Source organism: Cyprinus carpio, chromosome A17, assembly GCF_018340385.1.
Source record: "Cyprinus carpio isolate SPL01 chromosome A17, ASM1834038v1, whole genome shotgun sequence".
NCBI lineage: Eukaryota > Metazoa > Chordata > Actinopteri > Cypriniformes > Cyprinidae > Cyprinus > Cyprinus carpio.
The window spans coordinates 25,994,782-26,020,019 of NC_056588.1; the positions used below are offsets into that span (position 1 = coordinate 25,994,782).

General features: G+C 43.5%; 2 protein-coding genes across 9 annotated transcripts in view; one reads left to right on the plus strand and one right to left on the minus strand.

Annotated features, from left to right (window-relative positions):
- LOC109061160 (CDAN1-interacting nuclease 1-like) overlaps positions 1–25,238 on the plus strand; it is a 790,471-nt gene that overhangs the window by 113,612 nt on the left and 651,621 nt on the right. The gene's annotated exons all lie outside the window — the stretch shown is intronic.
- LOC109080805 (homeobox protein Meis2-like) overlaps positions 1–25,238 on the minus strand; it is a 61,303-nt gene that overhangs the window by 30,085 nt on the left and 5,980 nt on the right. For 3 of the 7 annotated variants that reach the window (XM_042774530.1, XM_042774533.1, XM_042774532.1), the window contains exons 7-8: positions 21,367–21,523; positions 6,170–6,315 (exon numbers count right to left, since the gene is read on the minus strand). In XM_042774530.1, the coding sequence (XP_042630464.1) occupies positions 6,170–6,315; positions 21,367–21,523 (303 nt within the window). The remainder of the gene's footprint in view (positions 1–6,169; positions 6,316–21,366; positions 21,524–25,238) is intronic. The other 4 variants (XM_042774534.1, XM_042774537.1, XM_042774531.1 and 1 more) reach the window with 3 other exon arrangements.

A 25,238-nucleotide genomic window follows, 5' to 3' on the forward strand; every position in this document is an offset into this window, starting at 1 on the left:
TATCTAAATTGCTGTAGATTTGAGCAGGGATTGCTGTGCCCCGGGGACATTACAACTACTGTGATCTGATCAATATTCACATGCATTCACATCTGGATCCAGAACGCTCCAGTTTGATTAGAATATCTGTCTTTCTTTTATTTATCTTATATTGCCTTCTTTCTTTGCCATTTTGTGGATATTTCTGATACTGCTCACTGGTTTAAGTCATCATGAAAAACTCCCTTATGAGCTTGAACTGAACAGTGAGGATCAGATATAGGCACCACAGTGTGGCGGCCCAGGCGATGGAAGGCCTCAGTTTGCCAGCGTCTTGGGAGGCTGAACGGAAACCACAGCAAATTGGTGTGTTTTGTTTGTTGCCTTTGATGCACCATTCAAGATATGAAATGATATTGTGCAGTCACAATGTTCAGTCGTCATTATGAAATAGAAAGGAGGTGCAGACAGAGCTCAGAGGGAGGCCCGTGAGGAGAAGTGCTGGAAAAACAAAACAGAATAAAAACAGCAGCAGAGAATGGGCGGGAAGATCACAGAGCAGAAACAGAGCTCTGGGATTCAGAGGAGCGCCAGTCCCTTGACAAACTAAACAGAGAAACACTGTCTGGTTTTGATTTTTGCTCCACACACGACCAAACTTAGTTTTACATAGTTTTCCACTTCTACGTCTGAGTTGTTTCTTCGACCGCACCCCTAGTTCCTCCCTCAGACTTACTCAACATAAGTAGCTGAATGCATGCATTGATTTCACACAAACACATTTATTAGGTATAGCCTTTCTGGAAAGGTGCTACAGCAGCTTCTGATATCACAGGTTTCCTCTTTTACGTCAACAACTGCCATGGAGGAGCAACAGTTTGAAGAGAATCAGGCTGAGCAAGTTAGTTAAACTTTCCATGAATTTATAACAGCTTCCTGAATGACAACATATCTTGACCACATAATTGCAATCTTCTGGACAGGCATTGGCACCTTGGCTTGTGTACTTGTCTGTGTGGAGGTCAGTTTGATCTGTTCAGTGAGAGCTAGAGTTAATAAACTGAAGTTCTTGTTCTCCTCACTGTTTATGAGTATCTTCAGGTCAGAGTAGATGCATTCCCCTCACACACACACACACACACACACGCATGGATCAGCGTGTTCCAGCCTGTTCAAGCCATCTTTATTAATACCGACTCAGTCTGAGTATGTAGGAACATTCCAAGTGTCAGCAAGGTCATCCCTCAACTGAAAGACTCTGCTCTGTCTCTGAGGTTCAGAGAGACTCGTTTATCTCTAAAAAGCATCGGAACATGATAAACATGCTATAACTTACACAACATACAGGATGATGCTCAAAGACAAGATCAAGATAAAGGAACAACAACTCCCTTCAGGTTAAAAATGTTACTAAAACCTGCCATATTTAAGCATAAGTCAGCTGCAACAGTTCAAAACATGGACACAGTCTCATTAAAGGTAGTTCCTAAAATCAGAGAATAATCAAATGTACTTTTTTTTTTTTGCTATTGCTGCCTAAACTGAACCTTTGAATGCTGAAGCATTAGTGTATGCTGCAGATCTTTAAATGTCACAGACATGAATTTAAGAGGCAAAGTGAATGTTGATGCTGAACAACTTAATGCCAAATGCTAGCTGATGCCAAAGCCTCTTCCCAGGCACACTGATGACCAGGATTTGCAAACATACACAGAAACCAACTATTTTTAAGTCCTTGCATATGAGAGGAAGGTGGATGTGGCTTCTCATTTAATTCCACGACCTGCAAAAATGAAAGAGTCACTCGATATGTCCATCTGAACTTTCAGCCTCTCTGGTTCAGAGGTTCTGACAAACAAGCACTTACAGCTGACTGCAGCAGTATGCAGTTTACAGTGACATACTTGATTTCTAGATTTACAACTCAGTTTGACGAGAAGGAATCAACGGAACAAATGGCAGACAGCAGTCAGAGTCTGTCCTTTCAGCAGGGTCACTATCCAATACACAGCTTCACCAAAACTGTGTTGCATTTTCAGCGTTGCTACAAGGGGTGTAAAAGCACACATTAGTGTAAAATGCCTTCTTCTGTGGCCAGCTTTCACTTTCAGATATGGTACGAATATTGCTGATAAGCATTGTTAAAGTTAGCAGACCTGTCATAATGTTAATAGTTAGTTACTTGATCAGTAACACATCAGTGTTGACGGTTCACTGAACAGAACTGTTAAATAGGCTGCACTGGTGACAGAGGGCAAACAAGCCCATGATAGATTAGTGTTGCCCCACTGCAACCCCTGGAGCGTCACAAAACAACCTCTCTGGGCCTTAAATGAATCCGCTGCTTTAAGAATGTCCTGCATTACAGCACACAGTGAGGGAGGAAACCTCTCCTGAGAAAACCCTGAGTTTACATGCGGCGGGGGTAAAGAGAACCGACAGACCACATTTCATGTTTGTGTGTGTGTGTGTGTAAGAGAGGGGCGGGGGGGGGGATTTGAGTATTTTAAATGTGCATTTTGTGTTTGTGTATGCCCATTGTTTGAAACTATTGTCAGATGTGCTGCAGTGGAAATGAACACTGACGTGAATCAGACATGCAAACAGCTGCAGTCAGAGCAGATCAGCCCAAATGTTTAGTCTAGGATGAGCCTCAAGAACGGGTCTGTTTGCTTTACTGTGTGACTCTACAGGCTGATCACTGGCTGATCCTGTTTATTTGCTTGCACAAGTATCTGATGAGGATTTTAACTCGTGAATCAAAGGCAGCAGATGAGAAATGAACATGTTACACTTGCTGCTATCTCTCTGGTTAAGGATGTTTCCATCAGCTGCCTGTATTTCACAGATTCACTAAAATCAACCAGTCAACCCTCATTATTAAATGCCCCTATATTTAATAAGTGTTATTCTGTAGAAAACATCACATAATAACTTTCTCCAGCACTGAAATTACTCTTCAGCTGACGTAAAAATAATTAATTTATAATTAATTAATAAAGTAATTTATTTATTTTTGTTACTGGTTAAAAATGACATTAGCCAATATCACAGCTCTCTTTTCATGACCCGATCAAATCTAGGTGGATAAAAGGATATAGATTGGCTGGATTAGTCCAGCCCTAAATTATTTTCCAATAAATATTCAGCTTTCCCCAGACAACCCCACCCCAAACTCATGCCACTGGTTGAGTCGCCTTTCAGGCCATCCTTCTCAAACGACCCTATTTATTTTCACAGCTTTTTGAAGGTTTACCAAAGTGAAAGGACAGCACAGGCCTGGAGTGCTATCTTTGTATCTGAGTGCTTCCTGTTTTCATTGCAAGCTGACCCTCGTCTTAGCAGGAGACACACTGAGGGCACCAACTGACTAATTGAGAGGATTCAGAGTTTGTCTCCATTAAACTGTTGGGTGACCCTGCAGTGGTGTCAGTACAAACTACACTTCACCGCTGCCCTGCGTCTCTCTCTCTCTCTCTCTCTCTGTGAGCTGTGGAGAAGGTCCTTCTCTTTCTTGTTCATTAAATATGAAGCCTAATAGAGCAACACACCCCACAGTGGAGTATATCTTTCCGATAACATAAGCTCTGTGCCGTATGGGAAAGCTTACAGCAGCCAGCTGGGATTTCCTCCCGCTAATGGCACTGGAAGAGATCCAGAAAGCTCCAGGTGGAAGAGCACATCTCTGGGGCTTCAACTGCAGTGCATTCTGACCCAAACTCTGGAGTTCTATGAAAGCACTTCGGTCAGGTGCTGAATGTGCCACATGCATCTCCTGTGGGACCATCCTCTGCACCCCTGTGGGATTGGCTGTTGGCTCAGAAGCCCCTTTCACACTGCGATTCCGGAAAATGCACAGGTAATGTGTTCCGGCAATTGTTCCCGGGTCGCTAGATTTTGCCCCTTTCACACTGCCAATGATTACCCGGAATATGTGCGTGCGTTCACACACAACCCGTAAAGGTCCCGTGAAGACACGTGATATCAGATAGTGACGTGTAATGTACGAGTCGAAAACGCTAGGCACGTTAACTTTCACTTAAGCTGGTGAACGATCTCAGCTTCAGCGCGGAAAGTGAGGAACTAACTGATCTCTGCTTCGTTACAGTTTGCACATATTTTTTTCGTCGTGAACGTTGATCTGCCTTCAGAACACACTAAAAGAGTCGTGCGATAACGTGCGTCATCACTACGACACGCCATTAGTTCTGGCTTTTGTTCACACAGCGCTCGTTCCGGGACTGAACACGGCAATGTTACTACCCGGAATCAATTCCGGAATCAATCCCGGGACGTGTTTGCGTTCACACAGAAGGCGACCCAGCAATGTTCCAGCAATTTTCCGGGTCCAACGTGCAGTGTGAAAAGGGCTAGAGAGACTTCATCCTTATAAGGGTGGATTCTGAGCATCAGAGAGGGAGAGTGTTGCTTGGAAAAGGAGGCCATCAATTTCAGCCCACAATTGTAACTGTTAGTTGGTGCATTTTTTTGTGAGCATGGGGGATGGAAATGGGGGGAGGGAAGGGGTTACGTCCTTTTGAGCCCCTCAGAATAGGTGACAATGGCTCAATGTTGAGAACATATGTAAAGGGACCCCCGCCGCTCATGGAAGAGCAGCTCCGCTTTGGCCCCGCGGTGGAGAAAATACAACCTCGCCGCTTTTCTTTTGCCCCCTCCAATGAATGGTTGAATGGAGAGCTGCCGCTACGGGCCATTCAGGGCCAAAGTCCCCATGAATTCACTCGCACACAAATGCATCCTGAACTGGAAAATACATTTGCTTAACAAATTAAAATAAAAGGCCTGATGTGTTAGTGTGTGGCACGGCCGTGCGGTGTAAAGGATTGCGCGGGGGGCTGCAGTCGGTACTTCGGGATAATTCAATTAAGTCTCTTTGGTCAGAAAAAGGATGGAAAAAAATAGAAAGGTGGGTTAAAAAGAATAGATTATTGCTCGCTCTAATAAAAGACCCTGAAATGAGAAAATCGTCTAAAAGGATGACGGAAACTTCTGCATTTCCACTAATGAAAATTCTCCTTATGTTTTCATGTCATTTAAAACAAATCTCAAAGAACAGGAGTGAGTCTCTTGTGAATGTCATGAATGGGGATCTCCCGAGCTGCCAGTAAAGATGCCTAATGATCTTTGAAAAAAGCGCGAAATTCCTGCGTGATATGGAGCCGAGTGAATGAAGCGAGAGGCGTTTGTGGGTAAAAGCGGCGAGGTAGGTGGTGGCTCCTTCACTGCTTTACACACAAGCTGAGCGCACCAAGCGGTTCTGGGAGTGTGAAGGGGACGACAAATGAAAAGAGCACAAGAATACAGCAGAGAAAAGCGAGGTGTCTTTGTCTGTCTGTCAAATTGGGCTGTGGTGGAGTCGCTCTGATGATGATGAGAGTTAGAAGCGCATGGCAGAGAGTATCCTACAGCACTTTCTAATGGATTTACAGCCTTTCTAATTAGCTGTATTTAAGGAGTGTTATTGTTTTGGCTTGGGTTAGATCACCGGGTCCAGACTCGGACTCTGGGCTGTACACAGCAGCCGTTCTCAGTTTCCTGTGAAGCACACGCTTCGTTCATGTGCTCAGGGACAGTAGCACCTCCCTCAGAAACCCGACCCTTCCTGTCCTGATCGATATATCCTGAGCCACGGATGATGTCGTGACATTAGAGAGGCCGATGGAACACGACCCCGCGTGCCACCTCTCCAAACCCCCACACACGGCGCTCTCCCGTGCCACAACAGCAGCCAGTGTTTGGACCAGCAGAGACTTACACTGAACCCTACACATGTGCTTTTGGGAAGAACTGATGAAAAACAGCACTATCAGAACCAGAGTGGTCAATCACTGCCACTGTGATTCAGGTGTATACAAGGCAATGCAAGTGTGAAATTGCTTATAATCTAATACTGAAATTAATATTGGATGACATTATGCTCACAATATAGCTAAATCATTTATTTCTGCTTTTCAAATGAAAACCGCTCCAAATGGAGCCAAATCAGGATCAGCTGTTGCATGTCGTGAGTAACACGACACAGTCAAGTGGAGTGATACAAACAGCAATGAAAGTGTATTAATTATGGTTTGTAAGAGTTCAGTGTGAGATCTCAGCACTTATACTTGTAGCTCACATTTTCCCAATCATAGATTGAAAGAGCACATACAGAGAAAAAACAAAGGCTTACTGTGAGATGCTGGAAGAGCCATGCCCGCATGATGTTGGTGGCAACTTTGGGGAAGATGCCTCGTTTTTTCTGTCGCTTTTTGTCCTTGTCTGGATCATCATCGTCGCCCGTGCCGGGTGAGGCCACGCTGTTGTCTAACCCATCTCCTGGACGAAAGGAGAGCTTTTTAGAAATGTGGCACACAATCTTACACTTTAACATTACACAAACTTACATAAACCCTAAAAGACAGAGGCACCCTTACGTCAAATCTTTATTTTGCTTGATGTCATGCAGGAATACTGAGGACTGGTGCAAAGACAAAAGCTCCAATGTGATGAACACAAATGCACGACCCTGCAGCCCCTCCCCTTCCTGCACCTCATTTGCATATCACGAACACACCTGACACTCCTTGTACATGTGCGAGGGCAGGTCGGGTCTCTTCATAACCTACTTCCCAGACTTACTTTCTTTCTCCTCTGCCATTAATTGTGCATTAGCAAAAATGATTTACTTTTAAAAGTCAGTTATTTTTTCTTGGCCTTGGGCGAAAATGCCTTGAAAGCCTTCCTTCAGGGCATCTAAATTATGTATCTGAAAAACTCCTGCGCTACGCTGCGATATTCTACAAATTTACACTTGCACGTCTCTCTGTTTTTGGGGAGACATCAATCACGTGCACCTATATAAGCAATAATCACGCATTAATATTTCAACTAATCACTTTAAAAAGGAGGAAAGAGAACAGATCCGATAGGTGGCGTAATCAAATGCAAAATACATGAAGAATACAAGGACAGTTGAAAGCCTTTCCTTCCCCTCTCTGTTTTAATCTATTATTTTTCTCCCTAGTGCTGTTTTATTGCCCTCGCTGCGTGGATCCGTGCTAATGATGTGGAAGTGACCTCACAGACGCACGTAGGGCGTGTAGAGGCTCATATTGGAGGAGGTGTGTGTGTGTGTTTGGTGTTTGGGAGTGTAAACTCGTCTTGTTGTGGTGTGTTATGAGTGGACCACAGCGAGCAGTCCAGGCCAAAAGGTGGCCAGATTAATTTTATTGACGTTTCCATTTTCACTGCAACACGATAGCCTCCTGCTCACAGCGGCTGGAGCGACCCGCGTGTATTTACAGACTGACCCGTCGCTTCATTACCCTACAGCCCCTGACCGCTCGGGGTGAAACCAGACGCCCCTCACACACACACACACACTCACAGAAACAATCACTGATAACCAAATCTATATGTACACAAATCAAACACACACTCACGTCTAGAGATCAGTGTGTGTTCAACAGATCTAGATCAGAGTAAATCAAGTACATAATGCAATTTAATGACAGAAAATGAAATGTAAACAAAATTGCTGAAATGCAGTGGACGCTCATTTTACACAAAAAAAATGTAATTATACTGTGTGTACATTTGAGCACTGATAACGGTGTGTTTTTAGCTGATACCAATAATCTATCCAAAAGGCAGCCAATAAACTGGCCCAATAAATATCACCCTATCACTGGTGAAAATATGCTCACACACATGACAGTAAGTCAAAGGAGTGGAAATAATCAAAAAAATGATGCGACAGGATTAGTGCCATGAAACAGAGAGACAGAAAGACAGAGGCAGAAGAATTAAAGAAAAGAAAAGAAAAGAAAAGAAAAGAAAAGAAAAGAAAAGAAAAGAAAAGAAAGGGCAAACTTGCTCATTATATGTGAAGCTGCTAATCTACATGGCCCCCCCGCTCACTGGTTAGTGCTGCAGCGCCGCAGGGCGAATCGTCCCAAACACTAATGGCCTCTGACTGTTCCCTGGCAACTCTACCATTTGAACCTGTGCGGATGTGAACTCCAGCACAAAACATGAGGACGACACGAGGAGAAGAGGAGAGGGGGAAGGGGAAGTATCCCATCATGCACCTCTGAGATGGGGGCAGATGAGGGGGCTACTATTAGGAGACGCCCAAAGGCCTCCGGGAGACGAGGTGCTGCAGTCTCGCCCCAGGCTCTTTTGGAAAAGCAGTACCCTTGGAGAAGGAAAAAACATGCCCTCTCACTCTCTCTCTCTCTCTCTCTCTCTCTGCCTCTTTCTGGCTCAAACGTGTCCACTATGTACATGTGCATGTGTGTTTGAGTCTGCAGAGAGACATACAGTGTGTGTCCACATTAAACTGGATCCCACTGACCCACATAAAATAGACAACAGCAAACATCTTGTAAATCTCAGACTAAAGTACAGTTTCTCACCATTAAAGAGTAATTATGAAATATTGATCTGCATATCAGTCTGTGTTCTTGGCAATTGGTCAATCGAATGTTCCAAATCCCAAAACTCATAACTAAAAAAAAAAAAAATAAAAAATATATATATAAAAATACAAACCTGATTCCAAAAAAGTTGGGACACTGTACAAATTATGAGTAAAAAAGGAATGGAATAATGGAATACTAATCTCATAAACTTATATTTTATTCACAATAGAATATAGATAACATATCAAATGTTGAAAGTGAGACATTTTGAAATATCATGCCAAATATTGGCTCATTTTGGATTTCATGAGAGCTACACATTCCAAAAAAGTTGCGACAGGTAGCAATAAGAGGCCGAAAAAGTTAAATGTACATATAAGGAACAGCTGGAGGACCAATCTGCAACTTATTAGGTCAATTGGCAACATGATTGGGTATAAAAAGAGCCTCTCAGAGTGGCAGTGTCTCTCAAAAGTCAAGATGGGCAGAGGATCACCAATTCCCCCAATGCTGCGGCGAAAAATAGTGGAGCAATATCAGAAAGGAGCTTCTCAGAGAAAAATTGCAAAGAGTTTGAAGTTATCATCATCTACAGTGCATAATATCATCCAAAGATTCAGAGAATCTGAAACATTCTCTGTGCGAAAGGGTCAAGGCCGGAAAACCATACTGGATGCCCGTGATCTTCAGGCCCTTAGACTGCACTGCATCACATACAGGAATGCTACTGTAATGGAAATCACAACATGGGCTCAGGAATACTTCCAGAAAACACAATAAAACACAATACTCGGTGAACACAATCCACCGTGCCCATTCGCCGTTGCTGGCTAAAAGTCTATAGGTCAAAAAAGAAAGCCATATCTAAACATGATCCAGAAGCGCAGGTGTTTTCTCTGGGCCAAGGCTCATTTAAAAAAATGGACTGTGGCAAAGTGGAAAACTGTTCTGTGGTCAGACGAATCAAAATTTGAAGTTCTTTTTGGAAAACTGGGACGCCATGTCATCCGGACTAAAGAGGACAAGGACAACCCAAGTTGTTATCAGCGCTCAGTTCAGAAGCCTGCATCTCTGATGGTATGGGGTTGCATGAGTGCGTGTGGCATGGGCAGCTTACATATCTGGAAAGGCACCATCAATGCTGAAAGGTATATCCAAGTTCTAGAACAACATATGCTTCCATCCAGACGTCGTCTCTTTCAGGGAAGACCTTGCATTTTTGCAACTTGACAATGCCAGACCACATACTGCATCAATTACATGCAATATATATTATAATATATATATATATATATATATATATATATATATATATAGTGAAGTCAATTTTATTTAAATAGCTTTTCACAATACACACTGTTTCAAAGTAGCTTTACAGAAATTCCCAAAGTCAATGTTTATAATATCTTATAGTCACTTTTAGAGTAGAATGATGGGATAATGTCACACTAACACCCTGCAGCTGTGACTATATTTGCTTTATAAAGTCACCTCAAGAGTCTTACTGCTGAATTATCACAACAGAAATTTACATAGCTGATTTGGTTTAATTACACTGAAAAAAAGCTAACATCTAAACTGGTTATACTTCAGTCAAACTCAGGTAGAATTAGCTCTTCGATATAATAATTACAATTTAGCACTTTTTACCATGTAGGCAAAATGTCAAATGTTCTGTAGACGCTGAAGCAGAACGATTATATAACACATGTGATCACAACAACTGCAATGGGAAAAGAGTAAAAAGGCAAATCAAGTGGGCTGAAGCGCTTCACATTTTCCACCCTTTGTCTCGAGGAGAGTCGAAGTCACTGATTTGTTTGGCTCGGACATTTGTTTCAGGCTAATGGGGCATGAACGTGGAGGCAGTGCCATCAGAGGCTGAGCTTAAAGACACTAATTACAGCCTCCTGCTGAGACGCCGTCCACAGCACTGTTCCTGCTCCTCATGGACCGAGCTGAGGGTGCTCTCGGTGAAGAGCGGTGATCCGGACCGCTGCACTCACCCGTAAACAGAGACCGCACACCTCAGCCCCGCGCCCAACCTGTCTACTCATATATTCACTAGTCCTTTCATACAGAAATCAGTCAGAGGGGCAGTGTTTACCTTACACTAATCACTCATCCACTCACGCCTTCATCCTTTTTTGGAGTTTCAGCTTGATTTTCTTTATCAAACATTAAGCTCAAAGTCTTCACTTTCTTTATGTTGTACATTTTTACAGTGTAGTCAACACAGACTAGTAGCAAAACTAACAGACTAGTCAACCACTACTTAGAAAACATACACGAGCAACATTTCATTTAGCTCTGAATAAGCTAAACTCCTCGGACAGCTGCGCTCTCTCAGTCATTCTCGCCATGTTGTTCTCCTGCAGATGTAATGTGCGGTTGTTTGCACTGAAGAACTAAAGCTTCTTTTTTTTGTAAATGAAGTGGAATAAAACGCTTTAATTAGACGTCTGTATGAGGAAGCAGCTTAATAACACACACACACACACACACACACACACGCACACACACACACACACACACACACACAGTCAAGTCAGTGTCGTCCCAGAAATGCTACGATTTCTGAATCTGTAAACCCTGTGCTAAAACAATGAAAATGTGGCAACACTGTTTGGCTCATGCTTGGAACCAGAGGCATCATGAGAATTTTTTTTTAAAAACCTTCATCAAATATACCTCCCGAATAACAGGAGAAAGTAAAAGGAGCATCAGCATTCAAAGGTTGAAGATGATAATCATATGCCAACAGTGTTTCAGAAAAGCCAGTGTGAAGCACTTGAGTAATTACACGTGTAATTAACCTGCTACCTGTAACAGCAATTATCTCATTACATCATAAACAGGGCCTTGGAGGGACCACGTCTGATCGTAGAGCTGCATTCCCGCCGTCCCTCATCTCGTCTCTTCATTAGTCTGCTAATCAGTCTGATGAGTTTATGAGACATTAAGTGCTGTGGCTGTTTCCTGCATCTCTGAGCTTCTGGCCCGCGTGAAAGACAATCACAGGGAAACAACATCCCGAGAGACAGTTTAAGGAAGCTGCGCATGAACCTACACTGTAAGGACAACTAATTCAACACTAATGCAAAAACATGTACGGATGCGGGGCACAAGCACTACGTCCTGGAGTACCACCAACACTACATATCTTGCATGTCTCTTTAATCAATCACACCTGATTTAACAAATCTGCTCATTAGTAGAGACTCAAAGACCTGAAATGGGTGTGTGAGAGAAAAGGGGAAACAAAAAATACGAAGAACAGAGAATCTCCGGGAAATGCCTATGAGTGCACACCATACAGTTTAGCAGGACTGATCGCGCTGAATGTGTGAGGAGCTTATTTAGAGGGAGGAAAAAAACACTTTTGTGATGATGCCTATGAGTGTTCACCATACAGTTTGTGACACAGACTGCACACACCCACTACACCCCAAGCATACTCCAACTGCCCCTTAACACACCCCAAAACATGCTACATGCCCCACAAACCCAGCACACACCCTACACTCTTCCCGCAGCCTGTCTTCCAAATCAGATTACAGTAATTGGCCCCAGAGGTTACTGAGGTGCATCCAAGCCTATTCTCTCTCTCTCCAGTCAGCATCAGCACACTTTACGAAGGAGAGCAAATAATGACTGCGCACGTGAGAGCCACTGGAGGAGCCATGGCACTATCACACCGCAGTCATTAGAGAGTTAATTACTAAGATAATTACTACAGCAAATTATATCAATTTTTTCACCAAAACAGGATTTCTACGGTCTGTGAACGTGACATTATACACCACAAGAGCCAAGAGAAAGAATGAAACAAAGCTGCACTTGATTCGACTTCATTCACCTCAAGAGAAGGGATCAAAGTCCTGCCTCGAACCATGAGATTGTTGAGGGTCTGATTCTGCACACAAAACCTGTATTTATGGAGATTCTCCACCCTCAATTGCACTTTAGACTAACATGGACTCAGCAGACACCTTGGGGTTATTACACATGCTCCGCTCCGCTCTGCCTTCCAGAGCCAAGCATCAGTGATGGGCTTATGAGGGTACACCGCAGCCGATAGGACACGAGACATGAAGAGGCCAGCGAATTAAAGGTTCTATACCAACAAGTCAACCATCAGATCATGGGCTCCATTCGGCAGGCCTCTCTCATCAGCCGTCTGCCCTGAACTTTCGCTTACAAATGTCCTGGAGGCACGGAACAAAGCAAGCAGAACTGATTGCTGCACCGCGGCCCCACTCCGTTCCGCTGCGTCTCGACTCTGTTTGGCTTCCTAATGAGCTCACTAAAAACTCAATTCATCACCCATAACCCCTTCTCAACCCTACTTGAAATGCAGTTTGGAGGAGTGCTCAAGGGTGAGGTGGGGGTATCAGTGATGAGGCGGGCCACGGACGGGCGACAGTCCAGTCCCTTTCACTTTAGGAATGTGTGGCTCTTTCCAGCAGCCCTACAGCAGATATTTCCACATTAATACCCTTCATCATCCCTGGGACGACTGGAATTTGGTGGGAAGGGAATGCAGCGGAGGGGATAATGGATGTGCGGAGGGGTTCTGTGCAGATGGAGATACAGTTTAGGAAGGCAGATGTGTGTGAGAGAGAGAAAGGGTTGTGTGGGGTGTAAAGTCCCTGAGTTCCTCATTACACGCGGTCAGAGCGATTCCTCAGGGCACCTGAGCTGAAAGCAGGAGATTAAAGCATTGATGAAGCCTCCGTTTAAAATGCAGCTGTTTTATTCTGCTTTGGTAATTAATTCTTTTTCCGATAGCGTATTGATTTAGCGCAGCCCCTGATGAAGTTCAAACTGTGAAGAGCCCCCCCCCTCCCCCCATGGGCCTTGGCTACCTCATCGCAGAGTCAATGAAAACTTCCTCTGATTCTCTCTTGCACGCACATGTGCAGTTTGCACTCATAAATTAGTCAGCGTTCTATTGGCTGCAGCTGTCCAGTGCTGCTGCGCTGTTCCGCTGTCTAGGGCTTGGTATCGCCAGCTATCGCCTTGATACGATACATGTATAACAGTACATTCTGAAAACAGGATTGTGATTGAAAAACATGTGCATGATCTTATTCATATTAACATCTATCCAGATTTAGTGAGCAAATGTATCACGATACGTCGACACGCACAAACAAGACCGTCCTCCTGTAGCTCAGAGATGCTGTTCACCGTTGGGAACACCTCCAGAGTTCACGTGTGCGTTCTTCTCTGCAGCAGCTGTGAGCTCCCATCAGCCCAGCGGCCCCTCTGGGGACCCAACTAGCAGAGAAATCAGATACCGCTTTACAAGAGCAGGAGAAGCTCGTGTCTTATCCAGACACTTCTACCGGCTCCTTTACAAGTCAATAACCGCGGCCCACTGTCCTTCCCACAGTCAATCCCACTGTTCAAGCACTCTTCCACAAATGTAAAAATAATGAGCAGAACAGCATTAATGGAGGGAGAGAGAGAGACTTGTGTTAATCAGTCGGTGATGAGTTTTCTATCGACTGCCTCTTGTGTTTTAAGTAAACTCAGAAACTCATTCCATTTGGGCATGGGGAATTCATCTTAATGTCAAAAAGTGGCCCAGCTGAGCTGAATTCACCTTACTTGCTCTCATTTTAGATGCTCAGCAGTGTTGCATTTGAACCAAACTGGAAGATTCTCGTTCCTAACCAATGTTTCCCAGCAGTAGGTTCAGATTACAGCAACTCCAGTGTCCGTGGAGTTTCGAACATTCATAGGCTTGCATCGCTTGAATCCTCCATTGGTCTTTGTAAAACAAAGACATTTTGGAAAACGGTTGCCTGATGTGGGTGTGGTATACGGTTGTGGCAAGGCTATAGTACAGCGTTTAAATGAATTCATTGTGCCCCTGAATTAGTCCAAAAACACGTCTCAAATCTATGAGCAGCTTTATGTCTGTCTGCTTCTTCAAAGCTGTGCTTTGCTTTTCGCCCTCTGTGTATTTTTTTTCTGTCTCACTCTTTTTTGGCTTTTTATTGATTTTTCAATTTTCTCTTCCTGTAAAATCTCAACAGCAGATGCAGCCGTTCCCCTAAAGCTCCCAAGCGGAGACAACAACTTCAACCATCAGGAAAATCAAAGGCAGCGAGAAAGAGAGAGAAACAACAGCTTCTCTTCAGCGTAATGCACGTGTTGCATGCATCGAGGAAAGAGGCGGATTCGGTGGAAGCGGTCTGCGCTCTGACTTGACGACCCCAGCGAGGCGTAAGTGGGCCGACGGAGCACGAGACAAACCGAGACGAGACGCCAAAGATCTCCAGCCAAAGGTCACTCTAGCCGCAGCCGGCGCCTCCGGAACTGCGGGGAACGCGACTCATTTACCGCGCAACGATGCGCTTGGATGCCGGCCCACCCAACAGCAGGTGCTGTGAACAGCGGCTCCTCATCAGGCCAGTGTAACCTCTCCAGCACTGAGCTGCTCTTTACTCATAAAGAAGGAAAATGATCTCATGGGCATCTGAGGAACACAGACCGCGAGGCCTTTGAGGAAGAAACAAAACCGTTCTGACGCGCTTCGGCCGGCTCTGCCTGTCTCCCTCTTGTTCTGTCTCTCTCTCTGTTTCTTAATAGCGCTGGAGTTTGTCCTGCGGGCCGTGTGAGGGCTAAAGGCAGCATTCCCTCACTTCAGAGCGCTTCTGAGGGTCGGCGGGTCGGAATCGCAGATGTCTCCCGCAGACAGTTGGTTGTCTGAGGACCGCGGCCCAGCGAGAAACACACAATGCAGGCCTGACCCCGCAACACCGCTAAACACAACATGTTTTTTTTGTCTTGCTTGGTTTTGTGCTTTGTCTACACTTGTGTTTTCCCTCATGACTAGTAAAGCTTTTCCACTGGAGGATGTCGAATGTGGAAAATCGGTTGCTATCGCAAGATGCCATTGTTTGGTATTTCATTTCAGACATCTAAACGTTCTCTCCTTGAACTTCCTCCAATTGTTTCAAGAGATTAAGTCATTCTAGTTCTGAAGGGACGAGGAAAGATGCTTTCAAGAAAAAAAAGAGGGAATCATGAGAAAGAGGAGTATTGTTGTGCTGCTGCAATTAAAACCAAATGGAACCAAGAACTGTACTTATGGGAAAATGCGTCTCAGGAGTGAGAAAATCAAATTAATTCTAGTTTCTTAATTCATGCTTCTGGAATTATTGTGGACAATTCATCAGTGCACAAAGAAAAATCACCAAAATGTGCCTCTGCTATGACCACCTTGGTCAGTAAAGTCCTCCACAATTGGCCACAAACTATAGTATGAAACACCCACTCAATTCCAGATGAACAAAATCGAGTCCTATCTTACATTTTATTTCGTGTTTCACTATGAAAAACATTTTAAGGGGGTATGAGATCACAGGAAATGAAGAGAGGAGGCAGCATTTAACATTCAACAGCCTTAAAACATGGAAAGTGTGTAATTGGAGCTACCTGAACAGACCAGAAGGCAGTGTTTGAACAGCAGCCTCATTTCCTCATACTTTTTTAATGGTTTATGTGTGTGTGTTTGTGTGTGTGTGCGTGTACAGGCCTCTATACTGAAATTGATAACATTCTAAATGAATTACCATGATGCATAATGAGCGTTATCTCGGCCTCCTCCCTGAAGCCCGCAGCCCTGCGTGGCACGTTGATTTGTTTTGTTGCACATTAGCCTCTGTTCTTCTAGAGAGCTCACTGCTCCAGGCGTGCAAATAAGAAATTATCCTTGCTGACTAACACTCCTAATACCTCCTTAGGGTAATTAGAAATTATTAGACGGCTGCCTCCAATAACGAGAGCTAATAGCACTAACCGGCGTCAAACCCCTCCATCCCTGTCTCCTCAAACGGAACGTCAGGATGGTGTGCTCAGCGCACGGACAGACGGACGGACGGATGGATGGACTGGCGCTCTTCCCCGACATGCTCCCCCATGCTCAACGACTCATTATGGCACACGAGGGAGCAGAAATCAGACTATAAAATGGGCTTATCTGCAATAATGCCCAAAAAAGATTTGCATAAATACGTTAGCGGTGCTCGGGAAGGCAGCATCGCTTTCTCATCCACCCACTCGTTCGAGAGATACCTGTAGGGCATCTGCGCTGTGACGCGCTTCAGAGACCACACCGCCGAGCGCAAGCCCTTCCTGAGCATTCTGGGTGTTTGGAGGAAGGAGGCGGGTGAGATTAAGGAGGGGAAGGATACTGCAGGAGAAGAGGTTAATGGCGAAATAAGTACACCTTCAATAGGCAAAATGAGCAGGTGGGCCTGGCAGTGAAGATCCCGCAGGAGTGCTTCTCAACAATAAGAGGCAATATACAGACGTAAACAAAAACGTCCTTAAGATTGTGCATTGGAATTTATATGAACTGCATGAACCCAATAATATGAATTAGAGTTAGTATTAACAAAACATTGGCTTTTATCTTTAACATGTATTTAATATCTGGGTTGCATTTTCGTTGACCTTGTGTAGTTTTGTTGACGGTTTTTGAGGATGAGGATGTCACACAATCTGTCCATGTTCATCTTTCATCAAATTGTCAACAATTAAAGATAAGATAATTGTTTTCTCCTCCCTTTTAAGTTTACAGTACACTTTGTTCGTCTATCATTGTGTTATTCCTACTGTCTGAGACCCATCAGAACAGACCCGACACACATTTTTGGGTCACAACCCACTGGTTGAGAAGCACTGCTTTAGACAGCGCTGGCCTCGGTAACCCCTTGCTGGCACAGAAACACGGGTCAGACTCTCATGAGAACAGAACCGCTCATGCCATCTGGGAAAAGCAGCACTGGAGACTAGTGTGATGGGATTATCACCTCTTAAGGGTGACTTCTTGGCTGACCCCCTCAGGCACAGCGTGCTAAAACAAGAGCCCGAAAAAAACACTCAGCACAGCAGCAGCATCGTTTAAAGGGACAGCACAATGCAAATAAAGCCGCTAGAATTGAGCAGGCATGTAAGGTATTCCCTTGCTTTGACTAATCTCATTTCTCTTCTGTCTGTGGGGTTTACTGTGCTTGTTATTTGTCTGCGACTGTCACCAGCAGTGTTTAATCATGACCACGTCCATCTGCGGTCACTGAGATGAACAAACACTGTGCTGCAGTACAGATGATACAGATGTGACTGTGCTGCAGGGACCAGGGGTCCGGAGGTCATGAACATTAGCAGCTGTTTCCCAGATTGAACGCTTCTCATGAACAAGCATGCTAACAGGAAAGATGTGATTGTGGTTGATTTTTTCTAATATGACATGGATAATCTAAAAGCTTTAAAGCACAGAAATGATTAAAGGTGAATATTTCTATAGCAAAGAATCCATAGTTACACAGATCTGCCTCAAATAAACCCATGAGATATCCCTGCAAATTACACACACATATGTGCAAGAAACACATAGCAAGGGTCCGAGTGAAATTCTGTCTGTGTATCTGAACTTTTACTTTTTTTTGTCTCTCTGTCTTTGCCATAAACTGTAGCATTATAGAAAATAATAAAGTGTAGAGAAGAAACCCTGAGCCATGACCTGCAACAAACCTGTTGTGTGTGTGTGTGTGTGTGTGTGTGTGTGTGTGTGTGTGTGTGTGTGTGTGTGTGTGTGTGTGTGTGTGTGTGTGTGTGTGTGGAGGTTTCTCAGTGCCTGAGGGCCACAAATGATATTTTATTTTCCTAAAAAACTGCTCTGGAAAGGGGCAGAAATTCCCGCTCATCCTAGCCAGTGAAATTAAATCTCTCAGCCGCTTCCAGCACAGTGAGCTGAAGTTGCACAGAAAGAGTGTGTTTGACCGGATAACACTGAACACACTCATGTGTGTGAAGATGTATGATGGTCTGATGGCTTCATTAACTCATTAACACTGAACAGGCACGCTGCTGTCGCCAGTTAGCAGTGACTGCACACAGACTGAGATGGATGGATCCCTCTGTCATGACTGATGTTAAGTCAAGTCAAATGTATTTGTTTAGTGCTTTCACAATACATAAGGTTTCACAGCAGCTTTACAGAAAATCATGATGTTGTGTGTATAATGCCTGAGTGCACAGAGCAAGTTTTAGGGCTGGTTTTTATTAGTTTTTGCTTTTTTAAACATGTGTCTGTATAGTTGTTATTCAGTTTTAATTTCAATTATTTTAGTGCTTCAACTTAAACTAAACAAAACTGAGAAATGTTGTCTAGAGAACTAGCTGAAATGAAATATAAATTTCATTTCAGGTGATGTTTATTAGTATTTATGCTCTTAAAAACATACTAATACACTGATCAGACTGATGAATCACAATAAAACATTTCACAATAAATGTTACAAATTTAGAAAACACTTATCAGAAAAAAACAGAACGTAACTGGGCTGATCTATGAGTCTTCGAACAGTGAGCAGCTCTTCAAATGTCCTCAACATGCTGCACTGCATCTGTGAGGACGTTTTAAAACATCTGACCCTCAAAAGTACAGACAATCACACACTCGTATGTATATCAGAACAACACTGTGTAAGCCTATTTGCAAACCAGCACAAGAATCCGGAGAGACCAGCCTGTGTCTCTCACACACTTTCCAGCACTGTCCCAATATCTTTCTATTAGAAACTTGAGTTTGTCCTGCCTCGAGTGTGTGGTGAGTGCTTCAAGCGTGAACATAATTGAAAGAATGTTAGAAATGAGGCGTCTGTTCTGCTGGCCGGGGGGTGAAAGGTCACAGCGCACTGAAGGACGGCTGCATTATTGCTACAGAGCACCACATCTCTGCCTCCTCACGACTGCTGTCCTGTTCCTCTCTATCCTGTCTCTGTCTGTCCTCTCTCTCTGTCCTGTCTCTCTCTCTGTGTCCTGTCTTTCTCTATTCTATCACTTTCTGTCCTGTCTTTCTCTCTCTGTCTTGTCTCTCTCTCTCTGTGTGTCTTATCTTTCTCTGTTCTATCACTTTCCTGTCTCTCTCTCTTTGTGTCCTGTCTTTCTCTGTTCTATCACTTTCTCTTTCTGTCCGGTCTCTCTCTGACCTGTCTTTCTCTGTTCTATCACTTTCTCTTTCTGTCCAGTCTCTCTCTGTCCTGTCTCTCTCTGTTCTATCACTTTCTCTTTCTGTCCGGTCTCTCTCTGTCCGGTCTCTCTCTGACCTGTCTCTCTCTCTTTATGTCCTGTCTTTCTCTGTTCTATCACTTTCTCTCTCTGTCCTGTCTCTCTCTCTGTGTCCTGTCTTTCTCTATTCTATCACTTTCTGTCCTGTCTTTCTCTCTCTGTCTTGTCTCTCTCTCTCTCTGTGTCTTATCTTTCTCTGTTCTATCACTTTCTCTTTCTGTCCAGTCTCTCTCTGTCCTGTCTCTCTCTGTTCTATCACTTTCTCTCTCTGTCCTGTCTCTCTCTCTGTGTCCTGTCTTTCTCTATTCTATCACTTTCTGTCCTGTCTTTCTCTCTCTGTCTTCTCTCTCTCTCTCTGTGTGTCTTATCTTTCTCTGTTCTATCACTTTCTCTTTCTGTCCGGTCTCTCTCTGTCCGGTCTCTCTCTGACCTGTCTCTCTCTCTTTGTGTCCTGTCTCTCTCTGTTCTATCGTCCACTCTCTCTGACCTGTCTCTCTCTCTTTGTGTCCTGTCTTTCTCTGTTCTATCACTTTCTGTCCTGTCTCTCTGTCCTGTCTCTCGTCTCTCTCTGTGTCCAGTCTCACTCTCTGTCCTTGTCTCTGTTTTGTCTTTCTCTCTGTCAAGTCTTTCTCCCTGTCTCTCTATTGGTCCTGTCTCTCTCTCTGTCCATCTCTCCCTGTCCTCTCTCTCTCTCGCTCTGTGTCCTGGCTTTCTCTGTTCTGTCACTTTCTGTCCCATCTCTCATTTCTCTATTTGTCCGGTCTCACTCTCTGTCCTTGTCTCTGTTTTGTCTTTATCTCTGTCAAGTCTTTCTCTCTGTCTCTCTATTTGTCCTGTCTCTCTCTCTGTCCAGTCTCTCTCTGTCCTGTCTTTCTCTGTTCTATCACTTTCTGTCCTGTCTTTCTCTCTCTGTGTCTTATCTTTCTCTGTTCTATCACTTTCTGTCCTGTCTCTCTCTGTCCCGTCCTCATTCTCTGTCCTTGTCTCTTTCTCTGTCCTGTCTTTCTCTGTCTCTGTCTCTCTCTGTGTCCGGTCTCACTCTCTGTTTGGTTTTGTTTGGGCCGGGGCTTGACCGGATCGCATCAAGGCAGTTCTGTGTGCCGTACCGTAAGTGTGTTAGCCCATATCGACCAGCCGTTACTGGATCCAGTGTGAGAGAGTCGATAACTGCAGCGAGGAGAACAGCTCACTGGTACTTATGACTTCAGCGTGATCAATAACACTCTCTTCTGCTCCATCACACACAGATGCACAATGGATCATACACTAGATTACATTTCTATTATATATTATATATTGCTATATCATTAGTAGACTATACAAATTTTTATACTGACCTAATGATATTTTATCCCCTAACCCTAAAGGTCCTGTTCACACCAAGAATTATAACTATGAAATTTTAATAACGGTGTGAGTCCACACCACAACTATAACGATAATTATGTCTTTGGAATCACTTTTAAAACAGTTTTTTTTTCTTCAGTTAATTAATGATAAAAACATTGACAGGATTGAAAGCTGCAGAAAGTGCAGAATAAACAGAATGTTATTGTATGCTGGTGTGGGTGCAAATAAAGGCTAGTTATCATTATAGTAATTGATCTTGGCATGAATGGGCCTCAACTGTACCCCTGACCTAACCCTCACAGAAAACACTTTGCAGTTGTACATTTTAATTAAAACCTCATTAATCTGCTTTCCTCATGGGGACTGTTGGATGGTATTTACTATCATAATATAGGTCACACACACACATACAAAGACATGCATGTTCACATGGTCAGGCCTGCATGTGCAGTAAACAGTGTTTGTGTCATGTCAGATATGGTTCAGTAACATGATGAAAGCACAGGTATATCACAGGAATCACCTTGTTCGCTGCTGTTGTCTCCACTCTGTGACGCGTGTCCTCCGCTGGAGGGTCCCGGCGTGCCAGCCGAGTGTGTGGACGTGGCGTCATCATGATCTCTCCAGGACGCTGGGTTCTGGAGACGGTCAGAGCGGATCCATCCGTCCACGTTCCCCATCCACAGCACAAAGAGAGAGAGAGAGAACCCGTGAATGAGCAGAATGTGCAGAACACATACCGACAAACCCTTCACCAATCAGATACATGTCTACACGCCAAGTACATGTTATTTGTAAAGCGCATTTCATGATGCTCATTATTTCAAAGATCATCAGTTTAGAATGTCTTAATATCTTCATGCCTTATTGTCACATTTAGAAGATAATACAGTTACATTTTGCAACAATATAAACAATCATGCTTTTGAGATTTGCTGTATGTATATATTGCTTTTTGTGAGCATACTGTTTGTATGCAGATCAAACTGAATGTACTTATGTATCTGACTTTATGTATAGAGCTGTGTGATAATATAGTGTACATTTTTTGCAATGATATAAACAACACAACACAAGCCGTCCAACAGTGTCATAACAATCTCAGCATTCTTAATTCTCAATTCAACAAAAACAATGACTTTAACACTTGCTATCCTTTATTCACCTTGTTTTAAATTGCCATAACTTTCTTCTCTAAAACACAAACAGGTGTTTAGCAGAATGTCTCAATGAAAAGACGTCAAGAAAGGTCGTCAGGGAATTAAGTGCTTGTCCGCTCCTCATACAAAGCAGAACATGATTTAGAGGATTTTAAATACAGTCATAATGTTATGATACTTTTGTCATTTTTAGAGCTCAACAGCATTCTCCCTCAATGGCTTACATAATTTGGAAAAGACAGAGCAACTTGGACATTCTGCATAACATGTTCTGTTGTGTTCCTCAGAAAAAAACAAAGTCACACAAATTTGGAATGACATAAACTTGGCTGAACTCTAATACTCAACCTAAACGTCTGTGTTTTGAGCAGCAATTCATCATTTCCACTGTCACAAACAGCAAACACAGTATCTAATCTGACACACACACACAGCGGGGGGGCCGTTTTCATGTGTAAAAGGGCATCTCCTCCTCACCCTTCCTGAGGTTTCTCAGGGTCCGATCGGGCCGCGGGGAAACAGGATTTGTACTGTACAGGAAGAGCTTTATCTGTGTAACACATAGACGAGCAAGAGGAGGAATTTCCTTTGCCACTCCAGCAAGTAAAAAAAGACTTTAACTCAAACACACACAACACACTCAGTGAATCATCTGCATGTAAACTGTGAAAAACTGTAACCTAAAAATGGCAACAATAAAACTAAAACTAAAATCAACCTAAATGAATTTATACCAGCAAAGCTCATTTGTACAGGTTAAATCTGGTAGAAATATCTCCTTAAAGTAACAAATGCAGGTTGTCTGTCACTCATGAGTGTGAAGTGTGCATCTGATGCAACAGAGTCCCGTCCAAACAAATGTATTAAACTCACACACACCAGATACACCAATATCTGCAGAAAGACAGTGAGCAACACACACACACACACACACACACACACAGAGAGAGACTTAAGGGTGTATGTCTATGTACCTCACAGAGCTCTACCACGGACATATCATTATTTTATTTAATATGAACTATCATTATAAATGTTATCGTTATAAATGATGCAGACCTATGCTAATCCAGTCTTTGCATATGAAATAAGTGACTATTCTTACTCTCAGTCTAGTTCTATCTATACTATCCATCAATAAAGTTTAACTTTATAATGTCTATAAAGTTTTAATTGATAACAAGAAAGTCCACACTACAACTATGGTGATAATGATTATCAGTGAAATCAGATTTCTTTGCCAGCTGATGAAAAATAAAAACACTAACAGCCAATCAGAAACCATCTGAGTTTAAAAAGTCTTAGCATTTAAAGCGGCAGACGAAAAAAACTGCAGTGCCACTTATAAGAAACAGAAAGATATGCTTCATTAGTGTGGACATAAATATAATTTTCGTAATAGTAATAGTTATTGTTCTTGGTGTGAAGCAGCATCAATCTGTGCTAAATCTGCTGCTCAAACTGTTCAGATCAGACTCAGATAATCAGGGATTTTGTTGGAGATACACTCGAGCTGCTGGAATTAATCAGAAGTATGTTTTCACATTACATCAAACTATTTTATTCCAAAAGATCACGGAGAGTATGATTTATGCCATTTTTTTATATTATTTCCCAAACTATAAGACACTAGCTGCAGTGTTTATCTGAGATGAATATCAGCTGTTGTTCATGTAATTGTTTCGTATGACTGCAGCGAAAATGACGCTGGCTCTGTGGGAACATTTACAGCACGTCTTTAGAGAAGAGTGGAAGGAAAAACAGCCGCCTGTGTGATGCAGTTCAGCTGAAGCTTCATACACTGAGAACGAGCTCGAGCATGGCTTATTCCAAGTTCTGTTTCCCGTAGCTGAGACGCCCACCGCCGCAAGACAGGCCTAAAAACACACACACACACGCTCCTGCAGCTCCACTCGAACACAGCCGCAGGTCCGTAAGTGCTGACGGTTACATGTTTCCCTGCGAGCTTCCCAGAGTTCTGCAGCTGATATCCAGTTTCCTCACGCCACTCGGCAGCAAAAAAGCAGCCCTTTTCCTTATGAATAATGCAGCCGCCCCTCTCTCTCTCTCTCAGGCCTCACATCACAACAAAACAGTTGTCAGGGCTCCCAAGAGTCCATTAAAGTTCAAACAAGCTGTAAAGAAAGCGAGTGAGAGACATCGTGTGACCCAAGCGGCTGAGAGAGCCTCCACCCCACCCAGGAAAGAAAGCAGCGAGCATGTGACTATTCCCCATCGCTGCGGATAATTAGGAGTCAAACGCAGCCGCTGCGTGCTCTGCTCTAATTGTGTTAAAGAGCGCCGTTACCAGGCCGCAAACACAGCCCCGGCACAATAGAGCAGATACAGAATAAGATAGTGGGTCGCCGTGTCTCCAGGGGCCGGTCGCACGGGGTCAACGCTGATAATGCAAGATGTAATTAATATAAAAGCCGGAGACAATGTTGGGAAGGAGAGCGGACGATCCACCCCGACCCACCCCTGCCCTGCCAGTCAAACCTTCATTCACAGTCTACACTAGATACCACGCACCTACAGAAAAATGTATGTCGGATCGGGAATGGCTGCGAACACGTAAAAATGGCCCATGCGAAACACAAGCGAGTGCATCTTCAGCCCCTGACCTTTCTCCGTGCCTCCTGCACGTCAGATCCACACACAGCTCTGTTGCATTTAACATGTAATTACACCAGCGCTCCCAAAACATGTTAAAGGGACGGTCTGAAGCATCTCAGAATGACTATTCAGAGCGAAACTGCCAATTATCTGACAAGACTGAGAAAGGAGCCTTCGCTGAGCTCGAGTAATTGACAGCCGAGCATTTTAAGAGACGTGACTGAATATTTTTAATGCTCTTCTGTTTGACACAGAAAGGCAAAAACACACCTCACTTATATGAAACATGCTGAAAAAATTTAAATGGTGTAATCCAAATTAAAATATTATTTAACATCTCCAAATCCAACTACATAGTTAATTTACACCAACAGGACTCATTTTTATGGGTTGAAATAGTTAACAATTGCAGGTTACCAATTTATACTTTCTGCCTATCAACAAGTTCCTGTTCTGAAATCCATGAATTTATTAAACTGGAAAACCAATCCAAATGATTGTGAAGCACTTAGCAGAAGCCCGCAGCACTGAAGCACAGCAACAAGTGAGTGTGTGTCCAGACGAGAGCAGTCAAACCCAGATCACACAGACCAGATCAGTGCAGCATCTCAACACGTGC